This window comes from Macaca nemestrina, chromosome 9 (assembly GCF_043159975.1).
Source record: "Macaca nemestrina isolate mMacNem1 chromosome 9, mMacNem.hap1, whole genome shotgun sequence".
NCBI classification, from domain to species: Eukaryota; Metazoa; Chordata; class Mammalia; order Primates; family Cercopithecidae; genus Macaca; species Macaca nemestrina.
The window spans coordinates 137,826,291-137,845,155 of NC_092133.1; the positions used below are offsets into that span (position 1 = coordinate 137,826,291).

General features: G+C 43.4%; 1 protein-coding gene and 1 long non-coding RNA gene across 3 annotated transcripts in view; one reads left to right on the forward strand and one right to left on the reverse strand.

Annotated features, from left to right (window-relative positions):
- The window catches only part of LOC105494366 (interleukin 2 receptor subunit alpha), a 55,915-nt gene extending 50,102 nt beyond the window's left edge, over positions 1–5,813 (forward strand). The window contains exon 8 of one of the 2 annotated variants that reach the window (XM_071070517.1): positions 5,671–5,813. In XM_071070517.1, coding sequence (XP_070926618.1) covers positions 5,671–5,728 — 58 coding nt within the window. In that variant the 3' untranslated portion in view covers positions 5,729–5,813. Of the gene's footprint in view, positions 1–235; positions 582–5,670 lie in introns of those variants that run through there. The other variant, XM_011762720.2, reaches the window with a different exon arrangement.
- An 8,711-nt stretch (positions 5,814–14,524) lies between these two features.
- On the reverse strand, positions 14,525–18,595 carry LOC105494371 (uncharacterized). Its single transcript, XR_011608327.1, has 3 exons — positions 18,492–18,595; positions 15,946–16,190; positions 14,525–15,272 (listed from the first exon to the last, which is right to left on the reverse strand). It is a non-coding gene; the product is annotated as an uncharacterized lncRNA (long non-coding RNA).
- Positions 18,596–18,865: the final 270 nt, after the last annotated feature.

Sequence of the window (18,865 nt, forward strand, 5' to 3'; positions counted from 1 at the left end):
CTTAGGCCAGGCGCAGTGGCTCATGCCTGTAATCCCAGCACTTTGGGAGGCCGAGGCGGGCAGATCACAAGATCAGGAGTTCGAGACCAACCTCGCCAACATAGTGAAACCCCGTCTCCACTAAAAATACAAAAATTCGCCAAGCATGGTGGCGCGCACACTGGTTTAGAGTGGGGACCACATGTTTTTGGTGCCATATTACACATATGACCATGACTTTGTTACACCACTACAGGAGGAAGAATAGAAGAACAATCTAGAAAACCAAAAGAACAAGAACTTCTTGGTAAGAAGCCGAGAACAGACAACAGAAGTCATGAAGCCCAAGCGAAATCAAAGGTGCTAAATGCTCGCCCAGGAGACATCCCTTGTGCTCGCCTGGGTTTTGGAAGCTCTGAAGTCACATCACAGGACACGGGGCAGAGGCAACTTTGTCTCTACGCCAACTCAGTCCCATCAGAGAGCGAGCGCTACCCACTTCTAAATAGCAATTTCGTCATTGAAGAGAAAGGGCAAGACCACTAGAACTGTCCATCTTATTTTCATGTATACGTGTTCATTAAAGCATGAATGGTGTGGAACTCTCGCCACGCTATGTGTAGTATAAAGAACAGTAGGTTTACATTCATGTCATTCCAACTTCCCAGTTCAGGAATCCCAAGGAAAGCCCTAGCACTAATGTAAATACACAACACACACACACCCTGTACCCGATACAACTGGACATTGTCTGTGTGGTTCCTTTCCCAGCCACTTCTGACTGCTGATTCTCCCCTTCACGTTACCCAGTGAACATCGTTCAAGAACTCTGGGCTGCTACCCAGAAATCGTTTTACCCTTGGCTCAATCCTCTAAGCTAACCCCCTTCTACTGAGCCTTCAGTCTTGAATTTCTAAAAAACAGAGGCCATGGCAGAATAATCTTTGGGTAACTTCAAAACGGGGCAGCCAAACCCATGAGGCAATGTCAGGAACAGAAGGATAAATGAGGTCCCAGGCAGAGAATCATACTTATCAAGGTTTTACCTGTGCATTACTAATAGGCCTCTTTAAGAGTTAGTTTCTTTGGGATTGCTATGAATGATACCCTGAATTTGGCCTGCACTAATCTGATGTTTACACGTGGACACACAACGTGCAAATCAATGAGTACGTTTCCTGAGAAGTGTCTAAGAACACCAAAAAGGGATCCGTACATTCAGTGTTTATGGATGGAAGGAAAGAAAGAAGGAAGTGAAGAGGGAGAAGGGATGGAGGTCACACTAGTAGAATGTAACTGTGGAAAGGAGCACATCAGGCCGGGCACGGTGGCTCAGGCCTGTAACCCCAGCTACCTAGGAGACCAAGGTGGGAAGATCTCTTGAGGCCAGGAGTTTGAGACCAGCCTGGGCAGCATAGCAAGACCCATCCCTACAAAAAATTAAAAATTGGCTGGATGTAGTGGCATATGCCTATAGTCCCAGACACTCAGGAGGCTGAGGCAGGAGGATTGCTTGAACCCAGGAGTTCAAGGCTGCAGTCAGTCACGATGGCACCACTGCACTCCAGCCTGGGCAACACAGCAAGACCCTGTCTTTAAGGAAAAAAAGAAAAGAAGAGCATACCAGCAGTCCTCAAACATTAATCAAAATCTTCAGCATATCAGAACCACCTGGAGGCCTTGTTAAAGCAGTTCGCTGGGCCCGTCTCCAGAGTTTCTGAGTCGTCAGTCTGGAATAGAGCCAAAGGTTTTGCATTTGTAACAATTCCCAGGTGCTGTTGCTGCTACTACTATTCCAAGGAACACACTTTGAGAACCATTGTGCTATCGCTCTGCACACCCATCCACTCTCAACTCCCACAAAAAAAATCAACTTCCAGAGCTATTTCGGTGGAAGTCCTGGTTCCATATCTGGTGTCAGATCTCCCCTCACGAATCAGTTGAGTCAGCATTCTAGCTCAACATCATCACATGGTTAAGATTAACGAAAATTATTCATTCAGGAAACTATCAGCCAGTTTTCATTTCTGAAGGGGCAGGAGAGTGTTATGAAAAATAACGGGCAGTTTTCAGCAGGGTCCAGATTCAGATTAAATAACTATTTTCTGTCTGTTCTGTGACCAACCACATACAAACAGACTCATCCATGCACCCTCCCCCTCCACCTTCAGGTATATGTTTTCTGATTAAAGTTGAGAAGAATCTCAGACCAGAAAAAAAATATATCTATATTTAAATCTTACTTGAGTAGAATTGAATTACTCCTTTTGGGTGTTGAGGGGTCTATAAGATCAAAACTTTTCCATGATAATACTAAGATGTTATTGACCATTTCACTCTCCTTCTCTCAAAAGTGTATGGTGGAATTTTCCAGAAGCTATGTGATATGTGATGATGTCATCACTCTGCTGTTAGCATACAATCAATTTATTGCTATTGTTTATAAAAGAATAAATGATATTTTTTAAAAACTCTTGGTTTTTATTATAAATATGGTAAGTATTGCTAGCTATAATTTACATAACCAAAAATGCTTTATAGTTTTTTGGGGTTTTTTTGTTTTGTTTGTTTTTTGAGATGGAGTGTTGCTCTGTTGCCCAGGCTGTAGTGCAGTAGCACAATCTTGGCTCACTGCAGCCTCTGCCTGCTGGGTTCAAGTGATTCTCCTGCCTCAGCCTCCCAAGTAGCTGGGACTACAGGCACCCACCACCAAGCCTGGCTAGTTTTTGTATTTTTAGTAGAGATGGAATTTCACCATGTTGGCCAGGCTGGTCTTGAACTCCTCACCTCAAGTGATCCACCCACCTTGGCCTCCCAAAGTGGTGGGATTACAGGTGTGAGCCACAGCACCCAGCCTGGTATCCTCCATAGTTTTTAATAGTTTTAAATAACATGAAAAGGTCCTGTCAAATGGCCAACAAGCATATCAACATCACTGGTCATTTCAGAAATGCAAATCAAAACCACAATGAGATACTACTTCATACACATTAAGATGACTTTAAGAAAAAGACTAGGAATGCTCACAGATGGCTGGTGGCAATGTCAAAAGGTGCAGCCACTGTGCAAAACAGAGTCTGTTTTGGCAGTTCCTCAAAAAGCTAAGCATAAATTTGTCCTATGACCCAATTCTATTCCTAGGTACACACCCAAACAACACAAAAACATGTGTCTAAACACAAACTACGACTGTTTATAACAGCATTATTCACATTCACCAAGAGGTAGAAACACCCAAATACCCAACAACAAATGAATGGATAAAGACCAGGCATGGTGGCTCACACCTGTAATCCCAGCACTTTGGGAGGCCAAGGTGGGCAGATCACTTGAGGCCAGGAGTTAGAGATCAGCCTGGCCAACATGGTGAATCCTCATCTCTACTGTCTCTACTAAAAATACAACAAATTAGCTGGGCATGGTGGCATGCATCTGTAATCCCAACTATATGGGAGGCTGAGGCATGAGAATCCCTTGAACCTGGGAGGCAGATGTTGCAGTGAGCCTAGATGGTACCACTGCACTCCAGCCTGGGTGACCAAGGGACTCTTTTCTCCCAAAAAAAAAAAAAAAAGAATGGCTAAGCAAATCATGGTATATCCCTACCAGTGGAGTATTAGCCACAGGAAGGGATGAAGTATTAATCCATGCTGCCATTTAGATGAACCTCAAAAACATTATGCTGAGTGAAGGAAGCCAGACACAAAAGGTCACTACAGTATGACTCATTTTATATGAAATATCTAGAATAGGCAACTCCATGGAGACAGAAAGGAGATAAGTGTTCGCCAGGGGATTTTTCTGGGGTGGTAAGAAAGTTTTGAAACTAGAGAGAGGAGGTAGTTGCACAACGTGTTGAACACATGACAGCCACTGGATTGTATACTTTATCATGGTTAATTGTGTATGTAAATTTCACCTCAACTTTCTAAAAAGGAGATCCCAAGACCAAAATATTTGAATATTGCTTATCTTATTCAAGATTCTCAAAGAAGGGTCCTCAGCCCAGAAGGATCCTCCTAAAGTCTTTATGGTGACTTTAGTATTCTATTAAGTGAGTTATCAGGAGACCCTGAATTTTTGTTTTCAAAAACTAAAATTAGCATATTACTAAAGTTTATGGAAGACTCCAATTTGGTATTCTATCAAGAACGTAAAATTTGCATAGCACCCAGGAAAGGCTGCTGTTCCTGATGCATCACCAGAACCATCGTGAACTGGTTTTAGTTTTTACTCACTGGTATTCCTTCAGCTAAATGATGAATTCCTGCCAGTGATTTTCATGGAGGGGTTGTGTTGGCTGGCTGCCAATGTGCATAATCAATTAATTTGCTGTGGGTTGAAAACCTGAACAAACTGAAAGTCAATAACTCTTCTTAGGTCTGTAGAAGTAACAGTACAGGGTAGCTCACTGTCCTCAATATGGGAGAGGCAGACGGGCTGATACAAGGAAATCACAACTTCCCGGAGCAGAAGCCCAGGAACAAACCCTGCTACTGGAACCAGCAGAGGGGCAGGAAAACCGAAACTGGGAACTGACAAATTGCTGGAGGCTCAGTGTGGACACTTCTGAGAGACGAAAATTTCAGGGGAGCAGCCCAGTCACAAGGGGTCCCCACTTTCATGACCTTTCCCTCCAGGAACTCAATGAGGTCTTCACAGTGAAGATGGGAGAAAAACTTCCTTGTGCTTTTGACAGGAGAAAGAGAAAAGGTAGTGTCGCGTGTGTCCGTGTGAAGAGAGTCCACCAACAGGCTTTGTGTGAGCAACAAGGCTGTTTATTTCACCTGGGTGCAGACAGGCTGAGTCCAAAAAAGGAGTCAGCAAAGGATGGCGGGATTATCATTAGTTCTTATAGGTTTGGGATAGGCGTGCAAAGTACATTCTCAAGGGCAGGGAGAATATTACAAAGTACCTTCTTTGCAGGGAAGAACATATTGTATCAGTTAGGGTGGAGCAGGAACAAATCACAGTGGTGGAATGTCATCAGTTAAGGCTATTTTCACTTCTTTTGTGGATCTTCAATTGCTTCAGGCCATCTGGATGTATACCTGCCGGTCATGGGGGATATGATGGCTTAACTTGGGCTCAGAGGCCTGACAGGTACCATTTTGAAATATGCCAGAGCATTCAGTTCTTGTCCAACAAGGCCTGCCCTCAAGGAAAGTATTTTCCTCACTATCTTCAATTTTACCATAGTCTAACCAACCTGAATTTTACCAGTGTCTAACCAACCTGAAAGAAGGGAAATAACCAACTCTAGCCTCTCTGCCCTTCTTGTCTCATCTAAGGGAGGAGGGGAATGAAAAGCACTTGTGAAGATCACAGTCCAGGGATACAGGCTTGCTGAAGACTGAGCCTAATCATAAGACTATGGAATGAAAAAAAAAAAAAAAGACTATGGAATGGTTCCTCACCCCCTGCACCTTACCACTACATGAATGGGGTTGTTGTGTGTCACAGGGGACTACAGCTGAAACAACTGCATGTTTCAGTCCCTCTTTAAGAAGCGGTCTCCAGGGAAGCCCAAAGATGAGAGGGGAGACAAAAACAAAGACACTAGAGGGAATTTTATCCTCTGACACCTACAGCTACAGCAAATAGTAAACACAGCCTAACTCCTAATCAGATAAACATAAAGCCTCACACTAAAGGCCTATTTACCTTGGTTCCTTTTATGTTATACATCAGGTCCAGCTTTCAACAAGAAATTACAAGGCATGCTAAACGGCAAAAAAACACAGATTAAAGAGGCAAAGCAAGCATTGTAACCAGACTCAGATACTACCATGTTGGAATTATCAGACTGGGAATTTAAAACAACTACGAAAATAAACCATTATGACAGAGATTTCTATGGTCCTGTGGATCCATTCTTCCCTTCCACTATCAGTAATAAAATCCCCAAGTTTTAACCCAACACATTTCTCCCCCTAGCTAAAGATGATATTTTCTAGCCTCCCTTGCAGCTAAGTGTGGTCATGTGACTAAACTGGGACAATAAGATGTAAATTAAAAAGTATCTGAGACAGGTCTTAATCCATTTAGAGGTTTATTTTGCCAAGATTAAAGACCATGACCTGTGACACAGCCTCAGAGTTCCTGAGAACATGTGCCCAAGGTGGTTGAGTTACAGCTGGGTTTGATATTAATACATTTTAAAGGCACAGAAATTATAGGCAAAGACATAAAGCAATACATGTAAGGTATACATTGGTTCAGCCAAGAGAGGTGGGACATGTCAAAGTGGGAGGCTTCCAGGTCATGGTTGATTCAAAAGTTTTCCTACTGGCAATTGGTTGAAAGAGTTAAGCTAAGGCTGAGGAGTTGAAGTCAGTAAAAAGAAATGCTTGAGTTAAGATAAGGGGGGTGGGGTTGTGGAAGATAATGTCCTTGTCATGTACACGAAGCCTCCAGATAGCAGGCTGCAGAGAGAATAGATAGCACATATTTCTTATTGGACCTTTACAGATGTCAAACTCTCTGGAAAAGACCCATTAGGAGAAAGGAGATTCCTCCAGTATGGAAATTAAGAGACAGCTTTGCAAGGTCACTTCAAAATATGTCAAAAAATATTTTGGGATAAAATAATTTTATTTCCTTCTTGGCCTGTTATATGTCACGTGATGCTATACCAGAGTCAAGTTGGGATTGGGTATCTTACTGCTAAAGGGTCTGTTTCTTCAGTCTTATGATCTCTGTTTTAATGTAATGCTGGTCAGTGATGCCTGAATTCCAAAGGGAAGGATTACAATCAGGTGAGTCAACCCCCCACTTCTTGTCATGACTTGAACTAGTTTTTCAGTTTCTTGGGGATCCCCTTGGACAAGAAGGGGCCCATTCAGTCAGTTGGAGGCTTAGAATTTTATGTTTGGTTTACAGAGATATGAGCAGAAGTGACATGTGACACCCAGGGTGTGCCCTTGAAGAGAACACGCACACCCTCCTTCATCTCCTCTCACTGGTGGCTGTGTGCTCTTGCTCTCGTGAGCTAGAATCACTTGGAGGACAGAAGCCACACATGAAGCCTGAGAGGAAAAGAAAATTAAAGGAGGCTAGGAGTCTGACCCATGAGGTGTCCCACCATCTGTGCACGCACTCGGACTGCATGTGAGACAGAAATAACCCTCCCATTTGCTGTGATTTTTGCCCTTGTTAGGGCAGCAGCCTAACTGTATCAATCACCCACACTCCTACTGAAATGACACCCTTGGCTATTGTTTGGATATGGTTTTGTTACCAGAAAGGGGTCCCGATCCAGACCTCAAGAGAGTTCTTGGATCTCACACAAGAAAGAATTCAGGACGAGTCTGTAGCGTAAAGTGAAAGCAAGTATATTAGGAAAGTAAAGGAATAAAATAATGGCTACTCCACAGACAGAGCAGTTCTGAGGGCTGCTGGTTACCCATTTTTATGGTTATTTCTTGATGATATACTAAACAAGGGGTGGATTATTCATGCCTCCCCTTTTGAGACCATATAGGGTAACTTCCTGATGTTGCCATAGTATTTGTAAACTGTCATGGTAGCAGTGAGGATGACGAGAAGTCACTCTTGTCTCTATCTTGGTTTTGGTGGGTTTTAGCTGGCTTCCTTACTGCAATCTGTTTTATCAGGAAGGTCTTTATGACCTGTATCTTGCACCAACCTCCTGTCTCATCCTGTGACTTAGAATGCCTTAACCATGTGGGAATGCAGCCCAGTAGGTCTCAGCCTTAGTCTATCTAGCCCCTATTCAAGATGGAGTTGCTCTGGTTCAAACATCTCTAACAGTTGTTTATCCCAACCGAATCTCATGTAGGAATGTGATTCCCAGTGTTGGAGGTGGACCTAATAAGAGATGTTTGCGTAATGAGGGTGGATCCTTCATAAATAGATGATTGTCCTCCCTGAGTGAGAGCGGTGAGTGAGTTCTCATTCTATTCATTCCCATGAGAGCTGGTTGTTAAAAAGAGCCTGGCATCTCCCCCCACCCTTTCTTCCTCTCTTGCCATATGACCTCTGCACACACCAGCCCCCCTTCACCTCCCATCACGAGGAGAAGCAGCCTAAGACCTTTCCCAGTGGAGATGCCCAATCTTGAACTTTCCAGACACCAGAACTGTGAGCCAAATAAAACGTTTTCTTTATAAATGACTCCGTCTCCAACTGGGTGTGGTGGCACGCACCTGTAATCCCAGCTACTTGGGAGGCTGAGGCAGGAGAATCACTTGAACCCGGGAGTCAGGGTTGCAATGAGCAGAGATCGTGCCACTGCACTCCAGCCTGGCCACAGAGTGAGACTCCGTCGAAAGAAAAGAAAGAAAGGAGGAAAGAAAGCAAGAAAGCAAGAAGGAAAGAAAGCAAGAAGGAAAGAAAGCAAGAAAGCAAGAAATCAAGAAAACAAGAAAGCAAGAAAGCAAGAAAGGAAGAGAAAGAAAAAGAAAGGAAGAAAAGAAAGAAAGACTCAGTCTCAGTATTCTCAGGTTACAGCAACACAAAAGAGACTAAAACACCCTCTCCACCAAAATTCTGTTTGTGTAGTCATATTAGTATCAAAATCTTTTCAAGGGAAAATGGACTCAAGAATCAACATTCAACATGACAGCAGACTTTCAAGTAAATACATGTTTTCTGTTCCATAAATATTATCTGAAAAAAATTTCTCTACAGGAGGTAAACAAGTAGATAAGAAAAAATAGCATTGGTTCTCTTTATTAATTTGAATACTCCCCTACTCTTCTTCAGAAAATCACTGCACTCGGTCTCCAACACCCCTGAAGGCTTTCTGAAATGTTGGCTCATGTGGAGGTGTTCCTTTCTCCTGATGGATTCTGGCTAAGTCAGAAACCACAAAGAGAAAGCTGCTGAAATTTTAAAAACTTCTCCCTGCTATTTCCATTTCTCCTCTTAAAGAGTGCAATGCGAAACATATGTCCTCTTCTTCTACGATATCAATGAACATACCTTCAGAGCTAGCCTACTGATATGAGGGTAACGATGAGAAGAAATCTTGTTATCTCAGGGCAATAGGATTATCAAGCACTGTATCAGCAAATGCATCACTTAAGACTGAGTTGTAAATACAGCCATGCACTGCATAACAATGTGTTAGTCAACAACAGACTGCATCTACACGACAGTGGTTCCATAAGATTACAATACTATATTTTACCATACCTTTTCCATGTTCAGACACACAAATATGGCCAGGTGCAGTGGTTCACGCCTGTAATCCCAGCACTTTGGGAGGCTAAGGTGGGCAGATCATCTGAGGTCAGAAGTTCAAGACCAGCCTGACCAACATGGCAAAACCCCATCTCTACGAAAAATACAAAGTTAGCTGGGTGTGGTGGTGCATGCCTGTAATCCCAGCTACTCGGGAGGTTGAGGCAGGAGAATCGCTTGAACCCAGGAGGCGGAGGTTGCAGTGAGCCGAGATTGCACCATTGCACTCCAGCCTGGGTAACAGAGTGAGACTCTCTCTCAAAACAAACAAAAAGATACACAAATATATACCATTGTATCACAATCGCCGCAGTATTCAGTATAGTAACCTGCTTTACAGGTTTGTAGCTAGGGGAGATAGGCTACAGCAGCCCCGGTGTGGTAGGCTCTGCCATCTAGGTTTGTGCAAGTTCACTCTGTGGTGTTTGCACAACAACAAAATCACCTAACAGTGCATTTCTCAGAAAGTGTCCCCATCGTTAAGTGACTCGTGACTGTAATAGAAAATCAAAACCCACTCTCTCTCATAACCGTGTACCCTCCAGTGGTGCTTCCTGCATGACTCAGCAACTTTATCAAGAACCTGGTTATGGGTATTTTTTCTTCTCTCTTTTCTGTCTCCAGTGATGTCAAGTTTATCCAAAGACCAGCTTAGCCTCGTGATAGCCAACAGTTTGTCGCTATTCCAGAATTAATATCAGATGATCACATCTAGAAATAAGAAAAGAAATAAGGTTCCCCATTTGGCACTTCCAGCAAATGCCTTCTCCAGTCTTGTTGACTCAAACTAGGTCTCATATCTACTGCTGCACTGTGACCAGAAGATGTGAGATGATTCTGATTTCGTAAGGCCCAAGCCACAGACCCCACTCCTAGAACCAGTAATAAAGAGAAGATCTTAAAAGCAGCCAGAGAAAAATGAACCATTGCAGAGAAATATAATAAGGATGACAGCCAGGCCCGGTGGCTCACGCCTATAATCCCAGCACTTTGGAAGGTCGAGGCAGGCGGATCACTTGAGGTCAGGAGTTGAGACCAGCCTGGCCAACACGGTGAAACCCTGTCTCTACTAAAAATACAAAAATTAGACAAGCATAGTGGTGCATCCCTGTAATCCCAGCTACTTGGAAGACTGAGGCAGGAGAATCACTTGAACCCAAGAGGCGCAGGTTGCAGTGAGCCAAGATCGCACCACTGCACTCCAGCCTTGGTGAGAGAGTGAGACTCTGTCTCAAAATAAATAAAAATAAATAAATAAAGGCAGCAGATTTCTCTCTGGTAACAGTGTAAGTGGAGCAATATCTTTAAACTACAGAAAGCAAAAAACTGTCAACCTAAAATTCTATATCCAGGGAAAATAGCCTTCAAAAATGAAGATGAAATAAGTATTTTTGGACATATAAAAGTTGAAAGACTTCATAACCCGCAGGCTTACATGGCAAGAAATATTAAAGGCCTCAGCTAAAATTTCACTGGGTTGAATAACATCTCCCCAAAATTCCCGTCTACTTGGAACCTGCAAATGTGGCCTTGTTTGAAAACAGAATGTTTGGAAATGTAACAAAGTTAAGATGAAGTCATACCAGATTAGGGTGGACCTTAAACCAATATGACTGGTGTCCTCATAAGAAGAGGGAAATTTGGATGCGGACCCACACAGAGGGAAGACAGCCAGGTGAAGACAGAGTCAGAGATTGGAGGATTTTTTTTTTTTTTTGAGACAGAGTCTCACTCTGTCACCCAGGCTGGAGTACAGTAGCACCATCTCAGCTCACTGCAGCCTCTGCCTCCCGGGTTCAAGAGATTCTTGTGCCTCAGTCGCCCAAGTAGCTGGGATTCCATGTGAGTGCCACCACACCTGGCTAATTTTTGTATTTTTTTTTTTTTAGTAGAGACAGGTTTTTGCCATGTTGCTCAGGTTGGTCTCAGACTCCTGGTCTCAAGTTATCCACTTGCCTCGGCCTCCCAAAGTGCTGGGATTACAGACACGAGCCACTGCACCCAGCTGGAGAGACTGAAGTTTGATACCACGAGCTGAGGAACACCAAGGACTGTCAGCAATAATCAGGTTAGGAAGAGGCAAGGAAGGGGCTTCTGCTGGAGCCTTCAGAGAGAGCACAGTCCTGCTGATGCCTTGAGTTCAGACTTCCAGCTTCTAGAACTATGAGAGAATGCATTTCTGCTGCTTTAAGCCACCCAGTTTGTGGTACTTCGTGACCGCAGCCCTAGGGAGCTAATACAGAAGTCTTCAGACAGAAGAAGAATAGTACAAGTTGGAAATACAGATCTATGGAAAGGAAGAAAGAGCACAGGAAATGGTAACTACATGGGTAAAATGATGGAAACTTTTCTTACTTCAATACCTTTAAAAATACTTTAACAAAAATAATCACAAATGTAGGGAGAGTACATAACATAATTATCAATAACATGTAAGAAAGCAATAGATAAAAGGGAGAAATGGAAGTATACTATTTTCAAGTCCTTGTACTATGTGTGACTGTGATAATATCTGTTGAAGGTAGACAGTGGTAAGTTAGATGTGTACTGAAAACCCTGAGGCAACCACTAAAACAACACAATGAAAAGTTATAGTAATAAACCAACAAAAGGCGGTAAAAGGGAAAGATTTAAAATTCACTTCAATAGAAGGCAGACAGGAGAGAAAGGGTAACAGAGAACAGACGGGATGAACGGTTTTTTTGTTTGTTTGTTTTAAGCAAGATGATAGATTGAAACCAAACCATATCAATAATCCTCTTTTTTTTTTTTTTTTTTTTTTTTGAGATGGAGCCTCGCTCTATTACCCAGGTTGGAGTGCAGTGGTGGGCTCTCAGCTCACTGCAACCTCCGCCTCCTGGGTTCATGCAATTCTCCTGCCTCAGCCTCCCATATAGCTGGGATTACAGGCATGCACCACCACGCTCAGCTAATTTTTGTATCTTTGTAGAGACGAGGTTTCACCATGTTGGTCAGGCTGGTCTTGAACTCCCAACCTCAAGTAATCTGCCCACCTCCCAAAGTGATGGGATTACAGGCATGAGCCACGATGCCCGGCAATAACCACTTTAAATGTAAATTGTCTACACATTCCGATCAAAAGACAAAGATTATAAGAGTGGATTTTAAAAGCAAGAATAAACTATATCCATACATAAGAAATAAAAAATTGAAAGCAAAAAGATTAGAAACACTTAGCACAAGAAAGCTGGAGTGGTGCTACTAATATCAGATTAACAAATTTGAGAGTAACGAATATAACCAAGGACAAAGAAAGTCATTTCATAATGCTAAAAGGATCAATTCATCAGGAGGCCAGAGCAACCCTAATACTAGGATTGTTTGGATTGCTTTGTACTTCATACTAGAGCTTCAAAATACATGAAGTGAAAACTAATTGAACTGCAAAAGTAAATAGTCAAATCTGTGACCACAGTGGGAGATTTCAATACGTTTCTGTCACTCTCAGAAACAGGTTGAACAAGTAGAGAGAAAAACCAATAAAATATGGAGGACTTAAACAACATTATCAAGCATTTGACTTAATTGAAATGTATAGAACCATTACCAAACAAAGACTGAAGAAACATTCTTTTAAAATGCATAAGGAACATAAGGAACATTTATCACCACAGGCTGTTTACTGGGATACATTTTTTTTAAGCCTCCACCTCACACCCTTTAGGGTGGCTACTATCAGAAAGAAAACAGAGAATAACAAGTGTTGACAAGGATATGAAGCAATTGGAACTCTGGTGTACTACTGGTGGGACTGTAAAACAGAGCAGCTGCTGTGGAAAACAGTATGGTAGATGCTAAAAAAAAAAAAAAAAAAAATAGAATTACAATATGATCCAGCAATTCCACTTCTGGGTATATACCCAAAAGTACTGGAAACAGGGTCTCAAAGAGTTTATAGCAATATTATTCCCAATGGTCCAAAGCTGGCAGCAACCCAGGTGTCCATCAACAGATGAAAGAATAAACGAAGTGTGGTACATACACATGATGGAATATTATTCAGCCTTGAAAAGGAAGGAAATGTTAACACGGGCTACAGCACGGATGAACCTCGAGGACACTAGGCTCAGTGAAATAAGCCAGACACGAAAGGACAAACACTGTTTGATTGCATTTATCTGAGCTCCTTCGAGTAGGCAAATTCACCAAGACAGAAAGTAGAATGGTCACTGCCAGGGACTGGGGGAAGAGGAAGGAGGAGTTATGGTTTCGTTTTGTTTCTTTTTTTCTTTGGAGACAGAGTCTCACTCTGTTGCCCAGATTGGAGTGTAGAGGTGTGATCTTGGCTCACTGCAACCTCCGCCTCCTGGCTTCAAGCGATTCTCCTGCCTCAGATTCCCGAGTAGCTGGGACTACAGGCCCACACCCCCACGCCTGGCTAGTTTTTTTGTATTTCCGTAGAGATGGGGTTTCACCGTGCTGCCCAGGTTGGTCTCAAACTTCTGAGCTCAGGTCATCCGCCCATCTTGGCCTCCCAAAGTGCTGGGATTACTGGCATGAGCCACCACACCTGGCCAGAGTTAATGTTTAATGGGAACAAAGTTTCAGTTTTGCAAGACTAAAAAGTTCTGGAGAAGGATACTGGTGATGGTTGCACAAGGTGATTGTACTTAATGCTGCAGAATTGTACACCTGAGAATGGTTAAGATGGTGAATTTTATATTATGTGCTTTTTGCCACTATATATATATACAAAATATATATATATAAATATATATATATATATACTGCTTGACTCCGTTTATATAAATTTCTAGAAAATCCCAACTGCCCTATAGTGACAGAAAGCAGATCAAAGACTGTCAGGGGAAGAAGACAAAGGAGCATTATCTAGATTGTGGTTTTATGGGCGTGTACTTATGCCAAAACTTACCAAATTGTGTACTTTGAATATGTGCAGTTTTTTAACGTTCACTAAACCCCCAATAAAACCCTTTCTCAAAAGTTACCTGTTTGAAATTCCTAGCCAGGTTCTGTTTTTTGGACTGGCCCCTGAGTGAATCTCTCCTGGCCTCACCAGCCTGCAGGTCCAGATGAAACTGTGCTCTTGGTAATAACCTGTACATACACACAAACATGATCTCCTTCAGAGCCTGCAGACTCAGGTGAGGCCATATTCTTGATAATAGCCTGTAAATAACACACACACACACACACACACACACTCACACACCCTCTCTCTCTCTCTCTCCTTCAGAGCCTGCAGGTTCAGGTGAGACTGCACTCTTGGTGATAATACACACACACACACACACACACATACACACACATACACACACATACACAGTCTCCTTCAGATATTTTTAGGAGTCCTCGGCATCCTGCCAGGCAGCCTTCCTGGGCTCCACCTATGGGAGGGGAACATGCTCCTCCTTCCCATTATATGTCGTATTTTATCACCTGGGCACTAAGACAAGTTAACTGTGTCCTAGAGTCTCACAGAATCCTTCGTGAATCCTGCGTCCCCAGCTTCTGCCCCCAGCTTTGCTTTCCACAAGGTTTTGACACAGACCCACGGAAGAATCTCTGAGACAGGTACCAGGACATCCTCTGCGTTCCTCCCTATTCTTCTCCCCCAGCCTCACTCTTCCAAAAATGCAACTAGAGTCACGGATCCTGCCCCATAGGTTTCCCAGAGGTGCCCAGATCAATCCGAATTCTAGGGGTGAACACAGGTGGTCGGAAACTGTCCACGTGCCTCACGATAGGATGTAACACCATCTGTTAAGGCCTCTGAACTCTAGGCTCTTTATGTGTTCATTTTACAAATATTTAGCACCACCCCTTAAGGAAAACCTAGAAACAAGAGGCTCCATTGCTGTTGGGACAAAATGACGTGTAAAGTGTTACAGTGTGGCAGAGTTCCCACACGAAGGCTCCAGACTGTGTGCTCTGTTCCCATGCAACGCCTCCAGGCAGACTTGTGAGAACAAAGTCACCAGGTGCTGCTCTGCCGGAACATTCTGCCAGGAACACTCCACCAGGTGCAAAAGCGAAAAGGTGGGGCAGCAGGAGACAGGCAGGAGAACTGGTTTCCTTCCCACCCACGCCGCTCTCTGCTGTCACTGTGACGGAAGAGAAAAGGAAAAGAGGGATGGTGAAGTCTGTGCCCCAAGTCTCTGCTTTTTGCTGCTTTGCAGTTTGTGGAGGAAGCGTAGGTTTTAATACGCAGAATCCATTACATTGTGATACCCCAAAAACTAGGACAGTCAGGCTGCATTTTGGAAGCAGCAGCCAGGAGTACAAGTCCTGCCCATGGGAAGGAGGAAAAGCGGGAGAAAGCTTGACAACTCTCTGAGTTTCCCTCAGGCAAATGTGGCCTGAACGAGATCCAAATGTCCCCGCGTGTCCAACCGGTGAGGGATGGCGAGCTGAGAGCCTGAGCAGGCACACCTCTCGGGGAATTAACAAGGGAGGGGCCTGGGCTCCCCATCCATCCCCTGCAGACCCGCAGGCAGCTGGGGCCAGAGCTGCAGGCAGGTAAGCCTGCCAGGAACGGAATAGGCACCCGGGATCTACAGGTGCCACCCACTGGGAATCCTTAGCACCTGCAGACACCAGGGACAGAAATTGAGGGAGACCTGCCCGCCTCCCATGTGTGGCCCATCGTAACCATGCCAGGCCCCCTCCCCAGAGGGCTCCCCGGCTGCGGACCCCTAACAGGAGCTCTCCAAGGAAGAGGAGAATGAAATCCTAAGGAGTTTTTTGAACCAAACTCTGACTGAATTAATAATTCACCTGACAAATTACTGAAGTAGACAAAGGGAAAGACACAGAGTGGATAAGGTTCAATCAAGAGCCCCTGGCAGATCAGGGGTTTGGAAGGGGAAATGACGTGTGGGGACTCTCAAATATGCGTCTCCCCCCAGGTCCTGCGAGGATCGTCTGCCGACTCTACCCGGAAGAATCAAATGGCATCTTCGCTCCACGAACCACAACTTTGGGGTGTACAGGCTTTTCTTTCCTCTTCTCCAATAGATTCCCTGCCCAGAAATGTCTCAGGGTTAATCATTTTAGTTTTTAATTTCTATTTTAGATTTGGGGGTGCATGTGCAGGTGTGTTACATGATTATGTTGCATGATGCTGAGGTTTGGACTTCTCATAAGGACAGTTAGTCATTTAAAATTAATAAACCAGCCAGGCACGGTGGCTCATGCCTGTAATCCCAGCATTTTGGGAGGCCAAGCTGGGAAGATCATTTGAGATCAGGAGTTCGAGACCAGCCTGGCCAACATGGCAAAACCCTATCTCTGATAAAAATACAAAACTTAGCTGGCGTGATGGTTCATGCCTGTCATCCCAGCTACTCGGGATCCTGAGGCAGGAGAATCGCTGGAACCTGGGAGGCAGAGTTTGCAGTGAACTGAGATTGCACCACTGCATTCCAGCCTGGGCAACAGAGATGCTGTCAAAAAAAAAAAAAAAAAAAGAATTCTAAGGGCTAGCCATCAAACCTGACACTTGATATGCTAGAGGGACATTAGCAACCATTCTCTCTGGAGAAAGCAACCTGGCTGAGAGGATTATTGATTGTTTTGCTTCAAAATCCTATTTTAAATATGCCCCTACTAGATGACCCGGCCATGCTTCTCCTAGAAAAGTTTCAGATAAATTAAAATGTATATATATATATGTGTACACACACACAAATATTTGTACAAAAGTGTTCATCACAGCTTTATTTATTATTGCCAAAAACAGGAAACAACCCAAATGTCCATCAACAAATTATATGTTCATCTTTTTTTTTTTTTTTAAAGACACTATTTCACTCTGTTGCCCAGGCTGGAGTGTAGTGACACAATGTCAGCTCACTGCAATCTCCACCTCCTGGGTTCAAGCAATTATTCTGCCTCAGCCTCCTGAGTTGCTGGGACTACAGGCATGTGCCACCACGCCCAGCTAATTTTTGTATTTTTTTTTTTTTTCAGTAGAGATGGGATTTCACGATGTTGACAGGACTGGTCTCGAACTCCTTACCTCAAGTGATCCACCTGCTGTGGCCTCCCAAAGTGCTGGGATTACAGGCGCGAGCCACCGCACCTGGCCCAAATTATATATTAATCTAATGGAAGACTATTCCACAACCAAAGGGACAAGTTATGAACGCACACAACAGGCAGAAGTGCAAAACAAAATGCTGAGTAAAGAGTCCAGACGAGAGATCATGTACCACACGATTCTGTTTCTATGACTTTAGAGTAGGCAAACTCGTCTGTGGCAGAAGAAATCAGAACCATGTTTGCCAGGGACAGAGGATAGTGTAGGAATTGACTGGAAAGGGACGCCAGGGATATTTCTGAGGAAAAGGAACTATCCTATGACTTGATAGAGGAAAGGGCGTTTGCATTTGTCAAAACTCATGTAAAGCGGATCTTAATTTAAAACGTCAATGCTAGTTGAGTATCAGAAGTATTTCATTAAATCTACGATGCTATAAATTATAAGATTCACCATGCTTTTATTTTTACTCCTAAGAAATAAAGGGGAAAAGAGCATCACCACTAAAACTGCGACACACTGTAGGCTGTAAGACACACCTGATTTAGAAATGCTAAATGTGAGGGTTAACATATGTTTTCGAATCAATGATCTTTAAGAGTTTAGTCCTTTCTTTGCGTTTCTCTGTAACAAACCTAAACTCATCACTCCCCACAAAACAGGTAGGTGTCCCAGGCCAGCAGAAAAGACTGAGATCTCAGGAAGACAAAAAAGAAAAGCACATTAATTATTTTCTAAGTATAATTCTTATAAAACAGGGATATCGGCCCACAGTTCTTAATTAACTTGTCTAAGTTCAAAGTCTGTCACTAATTACTGAACTAAATTTTCATCTGATTACTAAAGAGACAAGGATACTCTTCAGCCCTGACTTTAGTGCAAAACTGTTCTCTTTACAGCAAACTGAAATCTGCGTTTATTACATTTAGCTTCTGCTTGTGGAAATCTGTTTAGCAAGCTGCCCTTCTAGAATACAAGTCTCTAGATTATAATGGTTGGTGAACAGTGGAAAGAAATAAGTCTTTAAACTCAAAATTTATTTTTTCCCCTTATTTCGCAGTGTGTCTGGGAAGGTGGAATTTACGTTGACTTAATCCTAGGTCCCAGTCTCCTCTCTGTCAGGATGGATATTGCTGGTTACCGTAAAACACAGCTTCTTATCCCCATTGTGAGTACTGGTCCCTTCGTTATGCAAATGTGCAGCAGTGAAGCCACTCTGCCGCTGAGGAAAGCGGGTGACAAGACCTTTAACCAATGGAAAGGCCCCCCTTCCAGAACTGACCTTTCAGCTTGCAGAGCTTCTCAGTCGGCAGTAAGTAAATTTCCAAAAGCACTTCCTGGGAAGAGGGAATCTGATACCCAGACCCCTTCCTTTGTGAGGCTCAGTGTGTGGAACTCCTCTAATATATGAAGATGATCCCAATGAGGGGTGCTGATGGAAAAAGACATCACAAGTTACAACACACTGTGAGGTCACAAGCAATCTGTATTGGTGATCCAGGCCCAAAGCCAGGTCTTGAATATTTCTGGGAATGGCTAGAACTAGCACAGCACATAAATAAGTCTGTTCTAGTAAACATGCACTGAGAGTTGTCTCTATCAGTATCCAGCCAAGAGGATAAAAATCTTTCTATGGGCCAAGTGCAGTAGCTCATG